Below are 17,768 nucleotides of genomic sequence, written 5' to 3' on the forward strand. Positions count from 1 at the left end.
GAAGAGAAGCTGTCATTTAAGGCCCAGGAGAGCAAGAATTTAACAATTTAAAGATAAGCCATTAGTCCTGCCTCAGCAGCACCTGTTAATACTAACTTCCTTTTGAAAAGTTGGACAAGAAAAAACTCTTTAATGTATTATAGACCCAAAAAACAGGGAGAGGAGGAGATGGATGGTGGTGATCATGTTCCTCCCTCAAAGCCTCTATGTGGTGACTTAATTTCACTCCTTTGCCTGTGACTGTACAGTCTGGGGGGCTTTTCCCCCATTTCAGACAAAACATCCTTTATTGTTTTCCATTTCCAGCTGTCTTACAGACTAATACATCTTCACAGAAAATGCAAAAACAGCCCTTAATCGAAGACACCATCCCCACCATCACACCCTTTCTGCATCTACAAAAACCTTGTCAGAAAATTGTTGCTGCTTTTTATAGCACGGTTCCTGGAAACAAGAGCAAACCTTTAGTCCCCTCAAAATGTGAGAGTAAAAATCTAATTAAGGCATTTTCTATTACCCACTGAGAAATCTGATGCCTTAAAATAATCAGACACCACCACAAGTAACAGCAACTTCCCAAGTGTATTTTGAAGCAAAACACAACCATGATACCAAAGACCATGTCCTTATTGCTGCTCAGAAAACAGAGACGAACAAAGTGTGCAGTTTTATTTCAGAGCACTAAAAATCCACAAGTTCTCCAAATTCATCCAGTTAGTACCAGATCATTACAAATCTGTATTTGACAGCTCCACACTAACCAGAACAGCAGCAGCTCTTACTAGACAGAAAAAATTCACTTGCCAGAAAGATTAACCATTTAACAAATTAAAATGTACTTCACATGTATTGAAGGCCAGCATCTGAGAGCACTGTTGGTATTTTCCATCAGTGAAAGCTTCCAGTTTCAGAAAGGTTGCAAAGAGAGTCCTTGACAGGCGGCTGAGATGAGGCCTCCAGAGCCACAGGAAGGAGGAGAAAGCATTATTTGTCTTGCAGGACTTTTGCAGGATGTGGGAATGTGGCAGCCTGGTGAAACACAGCATACTGAGCTAGTGCCCAACTTTGGAGAAGTATTTTGATCCATTTTAGGTTCCTTTTTTTAAGTATCTAAACAAATGTCTATGTTTATTAGATAAAAGGATAAAAGTGAAGTCACCTCCCCAGTGCTCAGAACCAGAGTAAGTGCCTGGAGTACTTACACGTCCCAACACTTCTGTAGTGCTACAATGGTGCAAAGTTTCCACACTGAGCCTCTAACTCTGCCAAAGGAGTGAGTCAGAGCATCCTCTAAACACAGATCAGAGCCCCAACAGCACATTTTCCTTTCCAGTTAATTGCTGACAGCCACTGAAGAGAGATCTGTTACACTGGGGGTATGAGGGAACAGGCTCTGAGGAATCCCCCACAGAATTTAAACATACAATCAACCTGCTAATACACAAACAAAGGATACTCCACAATACAAGGAATTTTTTGGTTCCTGCACCTCATCTGGCACACAATCAAATAAGCAGTCAAGTGCTTCGTCCCTCCATAAGGAAGAAGGATGTATCTTTTAACAAATACGATGTCTTAAAATCAGTCTTGCTGAACTGACAACAGAATCCTCCATTAATCTCCCATAGTCAGGCTTTCATCCCTTCTCATGAATCATTACTGACTCACAGAAAAAAAATATTTGTTCAAAGGTGGATTTTCTCACTCTTGTATCTGCTATTTTCAAACTTGACTGCCTTTGAACAAAGGCTCATTTCTCTGTAGCCTGACTCAAATGTTGCAATAAAGTTCCTAACTGGGATCTGTCACAATCATCACCATCAGTTGACTTAGTCTGAAGGCAGGATCATGTGAAAAAGGAGACATGTAAAGGTGATTGAGCAGTAGTCATATGCAGGGGCTGACAATTATCCTGACCTATATTCCTCTGGTCGTTGCAGCACTGAACTCCTCCCTAACCATTTCCCCAGCTTCAGAAGGAACTGCAGATTTAACACAGGCAAGTGCGGAAACATTTGAGTCGGTATCTTCAGTGATCTCTTGGTCCCTGCAGCAAGGAGTGCGCTAATGAAACACAGCTCCACAACCACAGGCAGGGAATTCCCTTAACTCAGAGAACAACAGCAAAAAGCAGGTGATCAGTTGCTCCTTAACTTACAGGTATGTAAACCTGAAGTGCTTTTATACAAGGCATATTAAGAAGAAAAAAGTGACAAAAGGCTGAGTCCCCAGAAGAATTCTTTTTAAAAAAATCATACACTAAGTGTAACTCCTCAACTTGGAGTTTGGCTTGCTTTCTCCTGTTTTTGTAGCAGTGAAGTTCCCATTTCTGGGGGTGAGCCTACAAAAAGGACTTACCAGGTGCACTATAGACATTTATACCCTCAACTGCTGTGGGCTATGCTGTGGTAATCACTTATTCCAACCCTCCACCTCCTGCCCAGAAAACACAGCAAATTAGACCCCACTTTACAGGGTGAGCTCTGAACACTCATTAGAGGGTGAGAGTGCACACTTCAAGAGCTACCAGCACCATAAATCCATACCCTAATCTGCTTTGGGGCAACTTGGTCAAACAGCCATTCCCTTGCAGGTGATGAAGGAATTTTTAATCTCACTTAATTCAGACATTTCTTGTCAGTTATCTGCAGTTTTCCTTTTCCTGTCACACTGCAGAGCTCTAAAATACTTTGCAGCTTTCAGGAATAAGGGAACCTACTTAAAGTGCAGTTGCTTTAAAAGATCACCAGCCCTTCTATGCCATTCACCTCTTTAAAACCAGCTGCATTTCAAAAGCAAGGTGGCACATCAAATGTGTAAGGCCTACATAAGGAGCAGCTTGTTTGGTACCTTAAAGTTAGCAAAGGTCAAGTCTCAGCCCAATCTTTATACAGTTCAAAAACCTGGATTTAGAGTCAGCAACAATTCCATTGCAAGCAGGAGGCTGGAGACATCAGAGGTGCTTTCCAGCCAGAGCTGGTAGGAAAACTATCAGAGCCATGGCACAGACTAACCTGAATGCCCCGGCCCAAATAACACCAGAAATGGATGGTGTTAGTGAAAGGATACCCCAGAGCACTTAGAGAACAACTGCTGCATGTCCCAAAGCACCTTAAAGAAGAGTGGTGACTTTCCACACCCTCACTATTTTCTCTTTTTCTCCTACTTCTTTTGAAAGATAATTTACTTACCCTGGAGACTAACATGTTATGCAGGATGGGTTGATGATGACTGTAAGACTTTTAATTCCTTGCCCCTTTTGAAGCAGGTGATGCATGCAGGAACTCCTCCTGCTTTAAAATACCCAGAATAGAAATGGTGCTGTCCAGGCAGAAGTTGTGCAGCTGTAGAGAAGAGCTATGTACCCTCTCCCTTCTAGAAGCTTGGGAAAAGGATCAAAAAAAGGTTTGAAGTATTTCATGCGTGGCACAGGAAAACAGCAGCTAGAAACACAGGCAGCACAAAGCAGTACTGAATCAATCCAACCACCTTCAGATCCAATAAAATAGAAGCTGCCCCAGCTCTTAAATCCATCTATGGCCCATTCATAACAGCACTGGCCAATGAAATCAGCTTATTAGTACATATAAACCCACAGGTACTTGTGTCTTGCATCACGCATTCGTTACAACTTCCCTGTGACAGCAGTTGTTTTTGCAGCTCTGCTTATGCAACAGAGAACCCGTGCACTGAGCTGAGACAGCCTCCCAAATTTGCAAGGTTAGAAAGTCAACACAGCAGCAGCAAATCATCCAAAGTGCTTGTTCCCAACGCCTGTGGAACTGAACCCAGACCAACTTGAAGAAGGCCCGCTCTGTTCGCTCCCTCACAGCTCATCCACGGCAGTGATGTTGACTTTGGGCAATTCGCACTCCTCTTTGAAGTGGCAGTTTTCCAGGATGTCCTTGTAGTAGTCCTTGAGGTCCGCGTAGGTGGAGATGGTCTCATTGGAATGATGGAAGGACAGCAGTTTCTCATTGAGCAGCAGCTGCACCTGGTACTCCTCCTGGGAGGCGTTCACGTGGTCGCAGTGGTAGAGCACGAACACCAGGTTGGCTGCGTAAGGCACGATGCGGCCGCTGCGGAATTTCCGCTGCGTGTGCCGGGCGTAGTTGTTGGCCAGGAGAGGCTCATCATCTTTGAAGTAACCCATCAGGGCAAGCAGGGGCTGGAGGGTCTCTGCGTGCCCAACTTGGACAATCAAAGGTGAAGAAATGGGTTTGGAGCTACAAAAGAAAAGAAAGCGAAGGGATGAGCAAGAGCCTGTGCTTTAAAACAAAACAGCAACACATTGCACAGCGGCCACGGCCAAAGGACACCTTGAACTTGTGTTACTCCCGAGTAAAACCTCTTTGGGAATTTCAGTCTGGTACAGACATTTTAAATGGAGCTTCCTGAACTTTGTCCAGGTATCGATCCCAGGCCAATGCAGTGAGATTCAGCAAGGCCAAGTGCGGGGTCCTGCCCTGGGGTCATCCCAAGCCCTGCAGCTCCAGGCTGGGGCAGAGGGGCTGGAAAGGGCCCATCAGGAAAGGCCCTGGGGGTGCTGTGCCAGAGGGGCACGAGGGGGAGCCCAGGGGAGTGCAAGGCCAATGGCTGCTGGGCTGTGCCAGCCATGGGGTGGCCACAGGCCCAGGGCAGGGCCCATCCCCTGTGCTGGCCCTGCTGAGGGACCTCAGGGCTGTGTCCAGTTCTGGGCCCTCCTGGCCAGAGAGCCCTGGAGGGGCTGGAGCGTGTCCAGGGCAGGGAACAGAGCTCAAGCCCCTCACTGGATGTGAGAGAGTCTCCTTCAAATCATCAGCAGCATTTACCAAATTTAGTCTGAAGACAGTGATCCAGTGATGCAGGAGAACAGTTGTCCCTCCCCAGTTTACCAGTCCAAGTGACCAGCAGGAATACTGCTATTGCTAATTCCTGAGGACACCAAGCAGTCCAGAAGGAGATGATGCTCCCTCAGTAACAGGTCAGTAAATCAAGCCACTGACTCGTAGCATGAAGGAGGACAGTTTATGTAACAAAAGGTTTTATGTAACAAAAGGTTACACACTGCTCAGCCAAAGGGGAGATAAGAACTGGCTTGCTGTGCCAGGAAGCACCAGCCAAAAGGAAAATCTGACCCTTGCTCCAGAGAAGGATGATGGCTTTTGGGGACCATTTCCAAGTGGCCCAGGGCACTTGATCTAGCACAGGTAAATACAGGTTTAGCTTTCAGGAGGCACATCTTGATTGGTCTCAAAAGGAGGCATTTCCCCCCCTCCAATCCAAAGCAATGGAAAATATGGTTAACTGGGAGACTTGCCTGCGGACTGGAACTTTGATCAGCTCAGCAGGAATTCAGTGCTGGGCCAGGATGGGCCCTACCAGCTCAGTGTAGCCATGGTGTTTTTGGAGTCTGACACACACCTTGTACCGTGCTCCTGGTGAACCTGAGCCCTTCTGACTCCACTCCTCAGACTCTCCCCTTAGGCAAAACATCCCTTGAAAAATATATCCAAACCCTGCCTCTGTTTTCCGTTCAAAAGAAGCAGCACTCAAACCACAGAAAGGTTCTCTATGGAGGACAGTGTATTTTTTTTTTCCACCTATGCCTTTGCTGCACCAAGAGCTTTACATTCACCACACTCTTCCAGCTCCTCCAAAATCAGTGTTCCTGCCCATGTTCTCCCCTTGCTATTTATGACCCCTCCACTCATTTTAAAATCGTAAAGCTTTTGGATCCTTGAATCCCTTTCTCTTCCCTTCCCTCTCTTGTCCATTTGAGCAGTTGATGTGTATCCTTCCTGTCCAGACACACCTGCAGGGAAGTATTTTTAGGTTTTAGGACACATTCACATCCCTCCTGTCAGAGCAGCAAGACACAGATGTCTATGGAAGGAGACAGAAGGCCGTTCCTTTGATCTCCTGCAATCTGTAGCTCAGAAGTCTGCTGGGTCAGAGGTGGCTCCTAAGTAATGAATCATCCTTTGCCAAATCCCTCCTTAAATCCACGTGAGTTTCCAACACACACAACATCCTGCAGCAAGGAGTTGCACAGCTTCGTGCACTGATCTTCATTTTTTTCTATTTGTAGATGCCAAGTCCCATTTAATCCTCTTTGTTCTACTCACAGCTTTGCAGCAGTGTTCTTCCCAAGCTGAGAAATCCTACCTTAGTCCTTCCACAATTTTTCACATGAGCTATATCCCTTTAGATCAGAGTGTTAGAATGCACAATACTCAAGAACCATAAGCTACATCATAAATCCATACTATACCCGTGAACTCTTTGCTTAATTCCTGATATCCAACATGGAATCACAGAATGGTCTGGATTGGAAGGAACCTTAAAGATCATCTCATTCCAACCCCCTGCCATGTCAGGGACACCTTCCATGGATCAGGCTGCTCCAAGCCCCATACATCTGAAGTCTGAGATATCTCCAGTCAGCTACAACAGCCTCGTAACTCAGCTCCTGAGTTTGAGCTCTCCCAGATTCAATCCAACAGGTGATAAGAAGATCGTTTTTCCCTCATGTGGATTACTTGACAGCTCTGCAGTTTTCCAGCCCAGTCTCACCAGGCCCTTTTACAATCTTCCCAGTAGAAACACTTCATCTTATTTATCTTGATTAGAACCACCACATTTGCAATGCCACTGAACTTGTCACCTCTTTTTCCTGCGTCATTTACAACATTCTGAGCAGGTCAGATTGCTCCAGCTCTATCTCTGCTAGGGAAAATTGATCTGTTGTCCCTACCCTCCATTTCTTGTAATTTCATCATTTTTTTTCCCTGTGTAAGGACATTCCGCCTTAACCCCATCTGCTTGACTTCTTTAGATAAGGAAACCTGTTGAGAAAGATGTTTGGAAATCATGACTGTGGCTACCAGATCACCTTATTTAGTATTTGCTGATCCCTGCCAAGATCTCCAAGAGGAATGCTTTCCTTTCCAAGGGCCATCCTAACACTTCCCAGGTGTATCAAGGTGTTCAGCAGTACTAGTCTGGAGCATTATTTCTACAAGACTGGCCTGGAATTCTGATTCTCTCCCAGAGCTACTTTTTAAATTCTTCCCTTATTTAATTATTTGTACTTTCATGCCGTCCCAGCTGCATGGTGGTCTGTGTTTTGTTAAGTAAGAAGGAAGCTGGAAATGGAAATATGCTCCTAGAATCTCCAAAACAACCCTACACAGGCTCTACTGACTCCACAGGGAATGGATTTCACATCCCACCACTCCAAAAAGGCCTCAGAAACGCTAAGACAAAAAAAAAAAAAATTAACATTCTGGCTATCAATGCTGGCTTTAAGCAAAGTTTGGCTTTACTTTTCAGCTGATGCTAAGTAGGAATGTTGAAACAAGGAAATCACAAAAGATATAGCAAAAACTAAATCATAAAAAAACCAGTGAGGCATATGTTTGCAAAGCAGGAAACAAATTACAGCATAGGCAAGTTTTTAAGAACAAGGGAAGAAGTGAGAAAAGGACTAAACAAGATACTCATTCTCAGTCTGAATTGAGTTTTTCCTTCACCTGCTTTATTCTCATGAGGTCCTCATGCCAACAGGCCAAACAGCCTTGGGAAGCAAAACAAACCTCTCCCACTCAGAGCTATCCCACTGGATTAGTTTAATGAGGATTAAAACTGTTTCCTGATACGACACAATCCTGAGTTCTCCACAGCCTTTTTAACACAGCATGCCTGGTGATTTCCCAGACTGCTCCAGCACGCCCTGTTCAGTCTCCAGGGTCAGGACTCCAGCTCAGATGTGGTTTCCTATCATCCAGCAGTGACAATCAAAATGGCCATCAAGGTTCAACAGCAATATTTTTGATTGTGGGGAAAATGATGACAAATTAGCTCTTCAGAGAATACACACAGGCAAAGGTTACCACTGCCCCTGCATTTCTGATAAAGCCAGAACAAGCAACAAAACACTGATAAACAGTAGCACAGGCTAATAAAATATTAAGTGGCAGGCTTGATGTTGCCACTCAATTTGCCTCACAGTTGATCAATGACTCAGCATCTTGTTGGAAGCATCAAAGTTCTCAACATCGTACTCTGGCAATTGCTAATGATATTTCAATCCACTTTTCCCCCTCCCTTTTATTTACTAGTATATGGCTTGGGAAGGCCCACTGAGTAAACCTCATTCCCATCTTTGAAGGGAAATGAAGGGACTGCGCATAAAACTCTGCCATAAAATATGAGGAGCTTGTTCGGAAGGGATTGGTTTCATATTCATCTCATGGGGCACTTTCAAATGAGCTGAAGGGGCTCTCAGTAGGCAGAGCACAAGCAGGGATCCTTGTAGAGATGTGCCAGCTCCTGAACTGCCCACACTGGGGTTTTACAGATTTTTTTTTTTTTTTACCTTTTAAATAAATCTTCCTACAGATGAAAATGAAGAAAGCATTGAACAATTCAGTAGCACAAGCCAGAAGCCAAGTTTCACCATGGGGAAAAAAAAAACCATTGTGGAGAAGCACAGATATGGGATTTATTATCCAGGCAAATTCTAGTTCTCCTGCATCTCAGAAGATTTGGGTTTAACTCAATCTTCTGCATCAGCTCACCCATCCTCATGAGCAGATCATTCCTACTCTTCCCAGGACTACTGACAGTTCGTTCTCCATATGGAAAAAGCGAACTTTCTTTCAACCAAAATTTATTTCCTAAGCACTGATTGGTCTTTCAGTTAGAAATAACCCAAACCCCAGGAAATAGTGGGATAAGAAGAAACATTTCCTGCTGCAAAGCTCAACTGGCCAACCTTCAAACCTCATGTAAAAATCCCTCCAACAACTGCAAAGAAGGTAAGCTTTAACACCTGTTTAACAAGCATGCTTAGACTACATGCTATCCCTTTCCTCCCTAATAAAAAAGCCAGGTCACAGGACTCCAAAACCTGTTTTCAACTATGGGATGAATTCTTCATCCTTCTCACTTCCCTCTGTGATTTATTGGGGGAAAAAAAAAAAAAAAAGCTGGACAAATCCTAAACATACCAGGAAGCAGTAGAGATCAGGGAGTGGTGAGCAGCAGTGGTGGGACTCAGGGCACAGAAATATTTAACAGTGGTGATGCTCAGAGGATTATCACCAGTGGGAAGAAGAATAAAAAAAGTTAAAAAAAAAAATCTGTCAAATAGTATTAAGTCCTCATGTCAAAATTTTCACCATGAATAGTAGAGGAGAAGACAGCCAATTATTCCCAGAATCAGCGCCAACACAACAAAACGCCACCACTAATACTGACAAGATAAAATTTTTCTTCTGTTGCAACAAGGAACAAGCTCACTCATGACAAAAGCAGACTTGAAAAGCTGACTGGACTACACAAAACTCATTAAAAAGCCTGATTAAAAGGCTCTTATCTAGTCCTGCAACACTTAATCACTCAGAGCTAATTAGGCTTCCTTGTGTTTCACTGCAGAGCTGCTGCACTTTTCAAAGGCTCTTTCCTGGCTGATCCCACCTCTCCCATTGTTTCAAACCGCCGAGATTTGCAGGAGCACCAGGCTGATGCTCAATGTTGATCCATCACAACAAGCCAAAACCAAACCAAGAGGGCCATGCCACTTGTCAAACACTTCCTGCCCAAGGTGGACACTGGTCAGACCAGTTCATTTGCCTGTTACTTACCTAGGTACTGTTTCATTTGGGTTTTTCACTCTCACATAAAAGGGTATGACTCTATAAAAGTTGCTGAGATCCTTTTTCAGATCAATCCTGAGCAAGCATGTAGTAACTAATTAATGTGAGATTAAGGACATGCTGGGGAGTCTGAAAGGCACAAGAAACTTTAAATCTCTAGTTCTGGGCAGACAGATGAACAGCCACATTCCCCGGGGAGATCCCCTGGGCTGCCCAGCTCTCTGAGAGAAGTCAGCAAATACACACACTTCAGAAAAGCAGACACAGAGATGCTGCTGAGTGTGCCACAAGGATCTGTGGAGAACTTCACACCTCTGGCTTCCCCAGAAGCTCCCTTCAATCTTGTCAGACGTCCTACCTTTGAAAGATGGAGCAATCAAAGCCAACCATATACTATGATACAGAGCTGCTGACTGAGACATTGGCTGTTTATTAATCAAAGTCACCCCAGCAGCAGTGAAGGGGTTTTAATAGACAAACTGACTGAACATTTTGAACCTGAGCAAAAGGGGATTTTCAATCTAATTATTTAATTGCTACTGCATGCATAGAAGCTTTTTGCTTAGTTCCCTTTGTACATACAATAAAAAGAGTTTTGAACTGCAGAGTGGTTTTAGATCACCCATTATATTCCTTTGTACTGAGTCATAGATTTGGAAGGAGCAATTAGGGCACAGTGGTAAATGACTCCCGAAAGGTTACCAATTGTGTTGGGAAGTGACCTGCAAAATGAAGGCAAATTATATGGAACAATAAAAGCTACCAATAAACTAGTATTGGTCACTGCCAAATTAGTCTGTTTACTGTACAGCTTTGTGGTATAACTCACAAAGATCACCTTCACTTCATCTGGAACCATATTCAAATAAATCTTTTTTTTTTTTTAATACCTTGGATCCATTTACCCTCTCAGAGGAAGCCACCACCAAATATTCCACAATGCATAAGGGCAGCTAGGCTGGTATTATCCATACACACTGTAAATACTGAGATGGCTGCACAAAGCACCCTCCCAGTTGCCAGAGCCTTATGGTAACCCATTTGGACAGTACAAGCAGTAACAGGTATTTCATATTCTTTCACCAGCAGGAAATATTAATGTTAAATACTTGAAGCTAGAAGGAAAAAAATGAAGAGTCTAAGACAGCTTTAGTGAACATGCTTAAAGTGTGCCCAAGTGTGCAGCTGCAAAGGTTTTTAAAATCAGATGAGCAGCTTCATATTGCATTAAGTTCCAAAAGGCCTGGATTTCTCATCAACACACCGAGTTTCTGTGGGCAGAATACTGTTCATTAAACTGCTGGGAAAATCAGCAGTGAAAAGTAATTCTCCACTAGCTTCTCTGGCTATTTTCTGTCCCTAGCAGGCAGACTTGGAAAACACACAATTCTTAGTCCATAAAGCACTTTATAATTTTGAAGACATAAGACAACTGCCCAACTATGCCATTTCAGCACAGCAAATCATATGGGTTTGATGTGGAACAAGTGAAACTTTTAACCAAAGTTTCTCCTAAGCGAAAATGCTTTCATTTCATATACATCTTTTGTGATACATTTCATTATATTTTTGTAACTAAGAAAATTTGTATGGAAGAAAGAGTCCCAGCCCCCAGCCTCTCCCTAGAAATGTGATCATGACACTTCCTTCCAGACTGGAAAAGAGGTATGGAGGAATGTGGTGACCCTGAAAGGTCCACTGGGCTGGTTTCTACTAAAGAATTAACCTTTATTAGACATTGATACTTTATTGCTACTGGGCTGCAGAAGAACAGGGCCCATGCACTGTGCTAACAGGAGGTGGTCATTAGTACAACTACTGGCAAATCCTACATCAGACCCAAGTTCCTGAATAGAAATTCCACCTTTCCACCAGCTCTCTGGATGGGGCAGTTGCCAAAAGCAATCACAGAGTGAAAATCCCTTTTACAGCTTTTAACACCATCTTGCTGTACAGCAAGACCTACCCAGAGGAGACTATTGCTAGTTTAAACCACAGAGTTATACTGGAATTCACATGATGAAAGATCCTAAAACATCTGAAATTCTGCACTGCAAGTTGAAGGTGGGACTAATTAGCAAGAGGTATTTATTACCACCTTCATCATATTCTTAAGGATAGACTAATCAGCAGGAGGGGTTTTCCACCAAAGAAATAAAACAAGCTTTTATAAGGCAACTAAGTTTGGTGGGCAGATTGCAAGGGCAACAACCACCTCATGGGAAGAAACAGGTTTTCTCTTTTTAATTTCACTGTAACTGGGAATGAAAACAGAACAAAGCTATTGAACAAATATGCATAAAGTGTGCTACAAAAACACAGCTTTGCCAACACTGCTCTCCACTGCCAAGTCTGGAGCAGAACAGAATCCAGATCCTTCAGCTTCTTCCCAGAACAGAAGTGCTTCCCTTTCTAATTCTGGATAGCCCGATCTAAGCTTTCCAAAAAGAAAAGAGATCATGGAGCAAAGGTAATGCCCTGGAAGTAAATTTCTTGCTCTTTTTAGAGTTTTTAGAGCAAGCAGTCAGTTATAAATCAATGCTAAACACCATTAAATTGAAACAACATTCCACTGAAAGACATTTCACCGTCACGAAAGGTCATTTTCTGAAAATGCTGCAAAAATATTTAACCTGTTGCCTTGAAGTTGACCATCACCATACAAAGAAAGAAGAGACTGGCATATCTTTTTATCTGTATGTTTTCTTGTTTTCACTTGTACTCGTACATGGCCACAGGATGTCTCTCTCCATAGATGAAAGAGATAAATCTCTCTCCCTAGATGAAACAGGATTAGCTGCACCTCCGCTCCCTAGATTCCAAGAGGGACAAGCTGTTCCAAGACAGTGGCCCTGCTAGATTCCCACATCCTCTCGAGGTTACCCAACCCAGTTTATTCCCAGGTCTCCAGTGCTTTACGACTGCCACCTTCCGTTGTGGAAGGGAGTAACACATTCCTGTGGCACTCTGCTACCTCAGCTCTCTGGTTCCTGTTTAGGATGACGCTCATCCTGAACACTGCTTGCATCCAGCTTGGAATTTTGCAAGATTTAGGGTCCTGATCCTTTACACTCAGTGCCTGCTTCCCTCTGTGATGGCAAAACAACACGAGAGCCCCAGGGATTGCAACTGAACTTCCACAGCCAATGCTGAAAGACACAAAGTTACCACAGTTTTTGGGAGCTCTGCCTCTGACACCTGCTCTTCCCACCTCTCAATTTAGCAACTGCTGATTCAGCTCCAAATAAACCAGAAACCTCCATCTGTACCTCCTTCTTCCACTTAGAGCTTTCAGGTTTTTTTAACTGTTATTATTAAACTTACAGGGATGTTTTATACACAGTTGAGACACACAGCTGGCTACTAGTGCATGTAATGTAAGGACTGCAAGGCTGTCACTGCTCAAAGAGGAAACGACATTAAAAGGGAACAAAATGGATCACTCCATTCCATTATACAATCTTATGGCCCTATCCTTCATATCCTGTACTTCTATAAAATTCCCATGCTCATCTGCTAAGTTATTAATTAATGTGACTGATTATTAACTACAAATTTGTAACTGCTCACTTCACATACGGGAAGTGCATGCAGGTTGTAAATCAACATTTAAGCAAAAAACGTTTAACAACAACATTTTAAACAAAAAAAGCTCATTGTTTTAACTCAATGTCTCCTCTCAAACTGTGCAGGAAGAGAACACCACTATCAAACAGTGGCTGGCTGTCCCCCGAAGGCCTGTGTGGATTAGCAAGTTAAAAGATGGAAATACTCCAGCTGAGCACAAAAGCATCAATGAAAGTAACAAAATATACTCTTTAAAGTAACACTGCTCCAGTAAAAATTGTATTTCTCCCTGTTAAAATTCAAGCTCCAGCTCTCCTAATGTTGCCAGGTTTGGAAGTTAAGTACTGAACTCCTATTCACATGAAATCCAGCTCAGGATTGATCACAGAAAGCTCGTACCAAAGCACTGAAGCCTTTTGATTTACCTTTTGCTCTCTTCCACTGCTTTGTCCAAATGCTGGAAGATATCTTGGAATAAAATGCAGCTGGAGCGACTGTTGATGTCATAGCCATATCCTCTCTTCCAGTATTGCTTCAGGTCATTCAGGTATTCCAGCACCTAAAGTCAGAGCTCACAGGTTTTTATTATTGCACCAAGGGAAAACAAAAAGCCCACAGCCTGAAGCAATGACAAAAACAACCCCAAGCATCAAGGCTCCAGTCGAAACCACTTCAGCCTAAAACCAGACAACAGCTCAGACCAAAGAGCCACCAAATTCAGCATCTGGCTATGCTCACGGTCAGGTGAAGTGCTGCACATCACAAGACAACCATTATCCACTGCTTTTTTACCACTTCTGATTTTGTCTTTGGCTCATCATTCTTCCCATAGACTCCATCCCACATCTTTAGCTGAGCTTGTCTGGTTTCACGTTCCAGAGAAGTGCACACATCTCAGACAGAACTGTGCCTTGGAATTATTCAAGAGCACATGGTGCTCTCCTTGTTCTTTGTTCCTTTCCTGACAATTCCTGGCATCAAAGTCTTTTCCCACCTCCCTGCTGAGTTATTTATAAGGACACTGAACAGGGCAGGTCTCAGCAGATGCCCATGGTGATCCTGATTCTCTTATAGAGAGGACACCACTTACTCCCAACTGCCCACCCTTTAGCCAAACACCTACCTAGGCAAAGGTCTCCTCTTTTCCCAGGGCTGCAAATTTCCTTACGAGCCTTGGAGGAGCCTTACTGAACATCAAAAGTTACACCAAACAATTTTGAAAGAAGATGAACAAACATTTCTCTCATTAATCTGGGTTCTACTGGGTTTTATTAACAGGCATTTATCTGGTTTAGAGATCTGATAGTCCTCAAAACCAAACAGAGTCTCAGAGGCCCTAGAAGACCTCATTTGATGTACCCTGGAATGGGTTTTATCATGTGATTCTATCATGTGAAAAACACACGTTACAGAATGGTTTGGGTTGGAAGGCCACTTAAGATCATCTCATTCCAAACCCCCTGCCACAGGCAGGGACACTTTCCACCAGACCAGGCTGCTCCAAGTCCCACGTACCTTGGCATCTTCTTCACTGAAGAGTGAACACCATGGGGAGGTCACATTTTTTATGGCCAGCTCGTATGAGCAGGTGAGAAAAGCCACTTGAACAAGATCTGCAATTAATCCAACAAACAAGCAAGAGATAAACCACTGCTACACAAGCAGCAACTTCCTCTCAATTTACCTCTAAAATGGACTGCAATTACTGTTTGGCAATGCAAACAACGAAATCCAATAGGTAATTGGCAGGACAAAGGCCAAGCACCAAAAATATGCAGTTTAACAGAATTATTGCACAAAATCCGATTTTGGGCTGCAAGCTCTTCACGTTAATCATTACAAGGGGAAAACAAGAGCACTTCACATTAAATGCTGCCCATCTTCTGATGTGTTATAGGTGTCAGCTGCTGGTGCAGCCACACAGGACAGAAGAGTCAACACAGGGAAGGTGTGAGGTCTTGGATAACTCCCCCTCCACATCAGCAGCTGAGCATGAGCTGCAATCCCAACAGCAGCACTTATTTTGGGGGGGTTTCCCCACCACTTGACCACAGAGGGAACCCCAGCACTTCTGGGCAAGTGAGTTACAACACAGACATACAGGACTGCTTCTCCTGAGGTCATTTATTTGCTTGAGCTGTAACAGGTTCCACAAAAGCTACACCTGCTCCAGAAAGCAAAATTAAAACACCCAAATCCCTCCAAAACCAGGTAAAGCTGATTTCATCTACAGGAAAGATGTTTTCAAACATCTTTTTCTTCTGACCACTAACCAACAATCATTCATTACTGCAACACCAACACAGACTTACAGTCCCATGTGCTTAATTAGAGACTGCAACTCCAATTCACAGCCACTTTAAATTACCTACTCTGCATAACTACATGTCTTGGAAGTTGTTCTTGGCCAGGCCTGGAGCCAAAGCCACCTGTAAGAGGAATTCCTTACCTGCATTTAGCTCCTCCACTGGCAAACACAAGGCACTGGCGACCTTCTCCAGGACTTTCTTCATCTCAGGCCCCTCTTTGAAGGCGTTCACCTGGCACATGGCCGCGTCATTCTCCTCCACCAGGGCCACAAACTTGGCGCAGTGATCAAAGAACCGCATCAGGGAGTCGTTCACTTCAACCTCCACCTCTGAAAGCAAACGTGAGCATCAGGGGGAGCACCACCATCCCCAGGGGTACCAGCATGTGGCCACCACAACACCCTCCAAGAGACAGTCTGCCTACAGCTGTACAGCTGTGCTCCCACAGGGATGCAGGGTCCCCCTCAACCTGGGCATGGGGGATGTGGGACTGCTCTCATGGCTTCTCTCAGCCACAGGGAGGGCAGCAGGCACCCCCAGCCCCTCTGGGAGCATCAGGAGCTCCCTCAGGGAGGATATGGGGATACGGGACTCCCCCAGCCACTCACGAAGGGCATAGGAGTACCCCAGCCCCTGGGGGAGATCAAGGCTCTCCCAGGCCCTCAGGGAGGAATAGAGCTCGCGGAGAGTGGGCGCGGGACTCTGCCAGCCCCTCTTTGAGGGCAGAGGAATCCCTCAGGCACCCCCATCCCCTTTAAGAGAGCCGGGAATCCCTCAGGGGAAGGCCAGGGGCTGCCCCAGTCCCTCAGGGAGGACACAGGAGTCCCTCAGGGAGGGTGTGGAACACCTCACGGGGCTTCTGCAGCCCCTAAGCAAACAAAGGGGGCTTTCTCAGGGCAGGTGTGAGACTCTCCCAGTCCCCTCAGAGAGATCATGAGGCTCCCACCCGGAGGGTGCAGGACCTGCAGGGAAGGAACTCGAATCCCTCAGGTAGGCTGTGGGACTCCCCCAGCCTCCCAGCGAGCACTGGGCGCTCCCTCAGGGAGGGCACGGGAATCCCCCATCGTCTTGGGAGAGCTGGGACTCCCCCAGCCCCTCAGGCCCAGCCGGGGGTCCCCCAGGGAACGGGGGGGGGGGGTGTCGCGCACTCACCGTCGCCGCCGAAGTCGAGGGTGGGCCCGAGCCCGCGGCGGAAGGCGGCCGCGCTCTGCAGACAGCGGTGCTTGGAGCTGCTGGCCAGCGCCAGGCGGCGGCGGGCGGCGAAGAGCGCGGGGAAGCGGGCGGCCATGCGCCGGGCCAGCTGCTCCATGTCGCGCCGGCCCTGCGGCGCCAGCCGCCCGTCCAGGCTCTCCTCGTACCACATGGGCCAGGCGGCCAGGGCGGCGGCGGTGGGGCAGGCGGCGGTCCCCGCGGGCCGGCGGAGCAGCCGGGCGTGCAGCTCGCCCAGCCGGCGGACCTGCCCGGCCGTGGGGTAGCGGGTGCCGTGCCGGAGCACGGCGCGGAGCTGCAGCGGGGCGCAGGAGGCGGGCAGCGACCCGCCCGCCTCGGGACCCAGCGACAGCGGGTCGCGCACCAGGTACGGGTTCACCTCCTCGTAGCGGGACTTGGTGCCGAAGTAGCCGCTCAGCCCCGCACTCGCCGGCGGCAGGACGAGGAGCAGCACGAGGAGAGCGCTTCCCCCGCGAGCCGCCATGGCTGCCACTGCGCGGCTACCGCAGGAAGAGGTGGAGCGTGGCCGCCTCTTCACGGCTTCGACAGCCCCAGGGACCGCCCCAGCCCGGCTCCGCCCGTCCCCTCACGGCTTCGCCCGCCCCTTCACGGCTTTGACCGCCTCAGCACGGCTTCTCCTGGTTTGTCTAGTCTCCTCACTGCTTCACCCGCTCCATCACAGCTTCACCCGACCCCTGTCGGCTTCTCCAGTCCCCCTCACGGCTTCACCCGCTCCATCACAGCTTCACCCGACCCCTCTCGGCTTCTCCAGTCACTCGTGTCCAGGCGAGGCGCTGGCGGGAGCCCTGAGGGGAGCCATGAGCTGTCTGACCTATTTTTGCATCTGCTTTGCTTCTGTGGAGCCTCACTGGCTTCACGGAGCTCAGTGAAAACAAAAAAGTCAATACACACTCAGACAGGAGTTTAATTCCTCTGTATAGGCAGAATAACTGGATCGACTGCAGTAGGGAAAGAGAGGCAGAGACAAGGTACGTTGTCTTTCTCTGTATATAAACCCCGTGAAGCAGATGGGCTCAGGACA

The 17,768-nt window shown here is 46.2% G+C and overlaps 2 protein-coding genes across 2 annotated transcripts in view; both read right to left on the reverse strand.

The window, feature by feature from the left end:
- The window catches only part of PAPSS2 (3'-phosphoadenosine 5'-phosphosulfate synthase 2), a 40,305-nt gene extending 37,072 nt beyond the window's left edge, over positions 1-3,233 (reverse strand). Inside the window, exon 1 of the mRNA XM_082286481.1 lies at positions 3,192-3,233. Within this exon, the coding sequence (XP_082142607.1) occupies positions 3,192-3,206 (15 nt within the window). The 5' untranslated portion in view covers positions 3,207-3,233. The remainder of the gene's footprint in view (positions 1-3,191) is intronic.
- MINPP1 (multiple inositol-polyphosphate phosphatase 1) lies at positions 582-17,210 on the reverse strand (the record flags this gene model as incomplete). The annotated part of the gene is made up of 5 exons (XM_082286482.1): positions 582-4,226; positions 13,634-13,767; positions 14,724-14,821; positions 15,658-15,846; positions 16,670-17,210. The coding sequence occupies 5 exons, from the start codon at positions 17,208-17,210 to the stop codon at positions 3,827-3,829; spliced, it is 1,362 nt and encodes a 453-aa protein (XP_082142608.1). The 3' UTR covers positions 582-3,826.
- Positions 17,211-17,768: the final 558 nt, after the last annotated feature.

Source organism: Coloeus monedula (genome assembly GCF_965178545.1).
Source record: "Coloeus monedula genome assembly, chromosome: 8".
Taxonomy (NCBI): domain Eukaryota; kingdom Metazoa; phylum Chordata; class Aves; order Passeriformes; family Corvidae; genus Coloeus; species Coloeus monedula.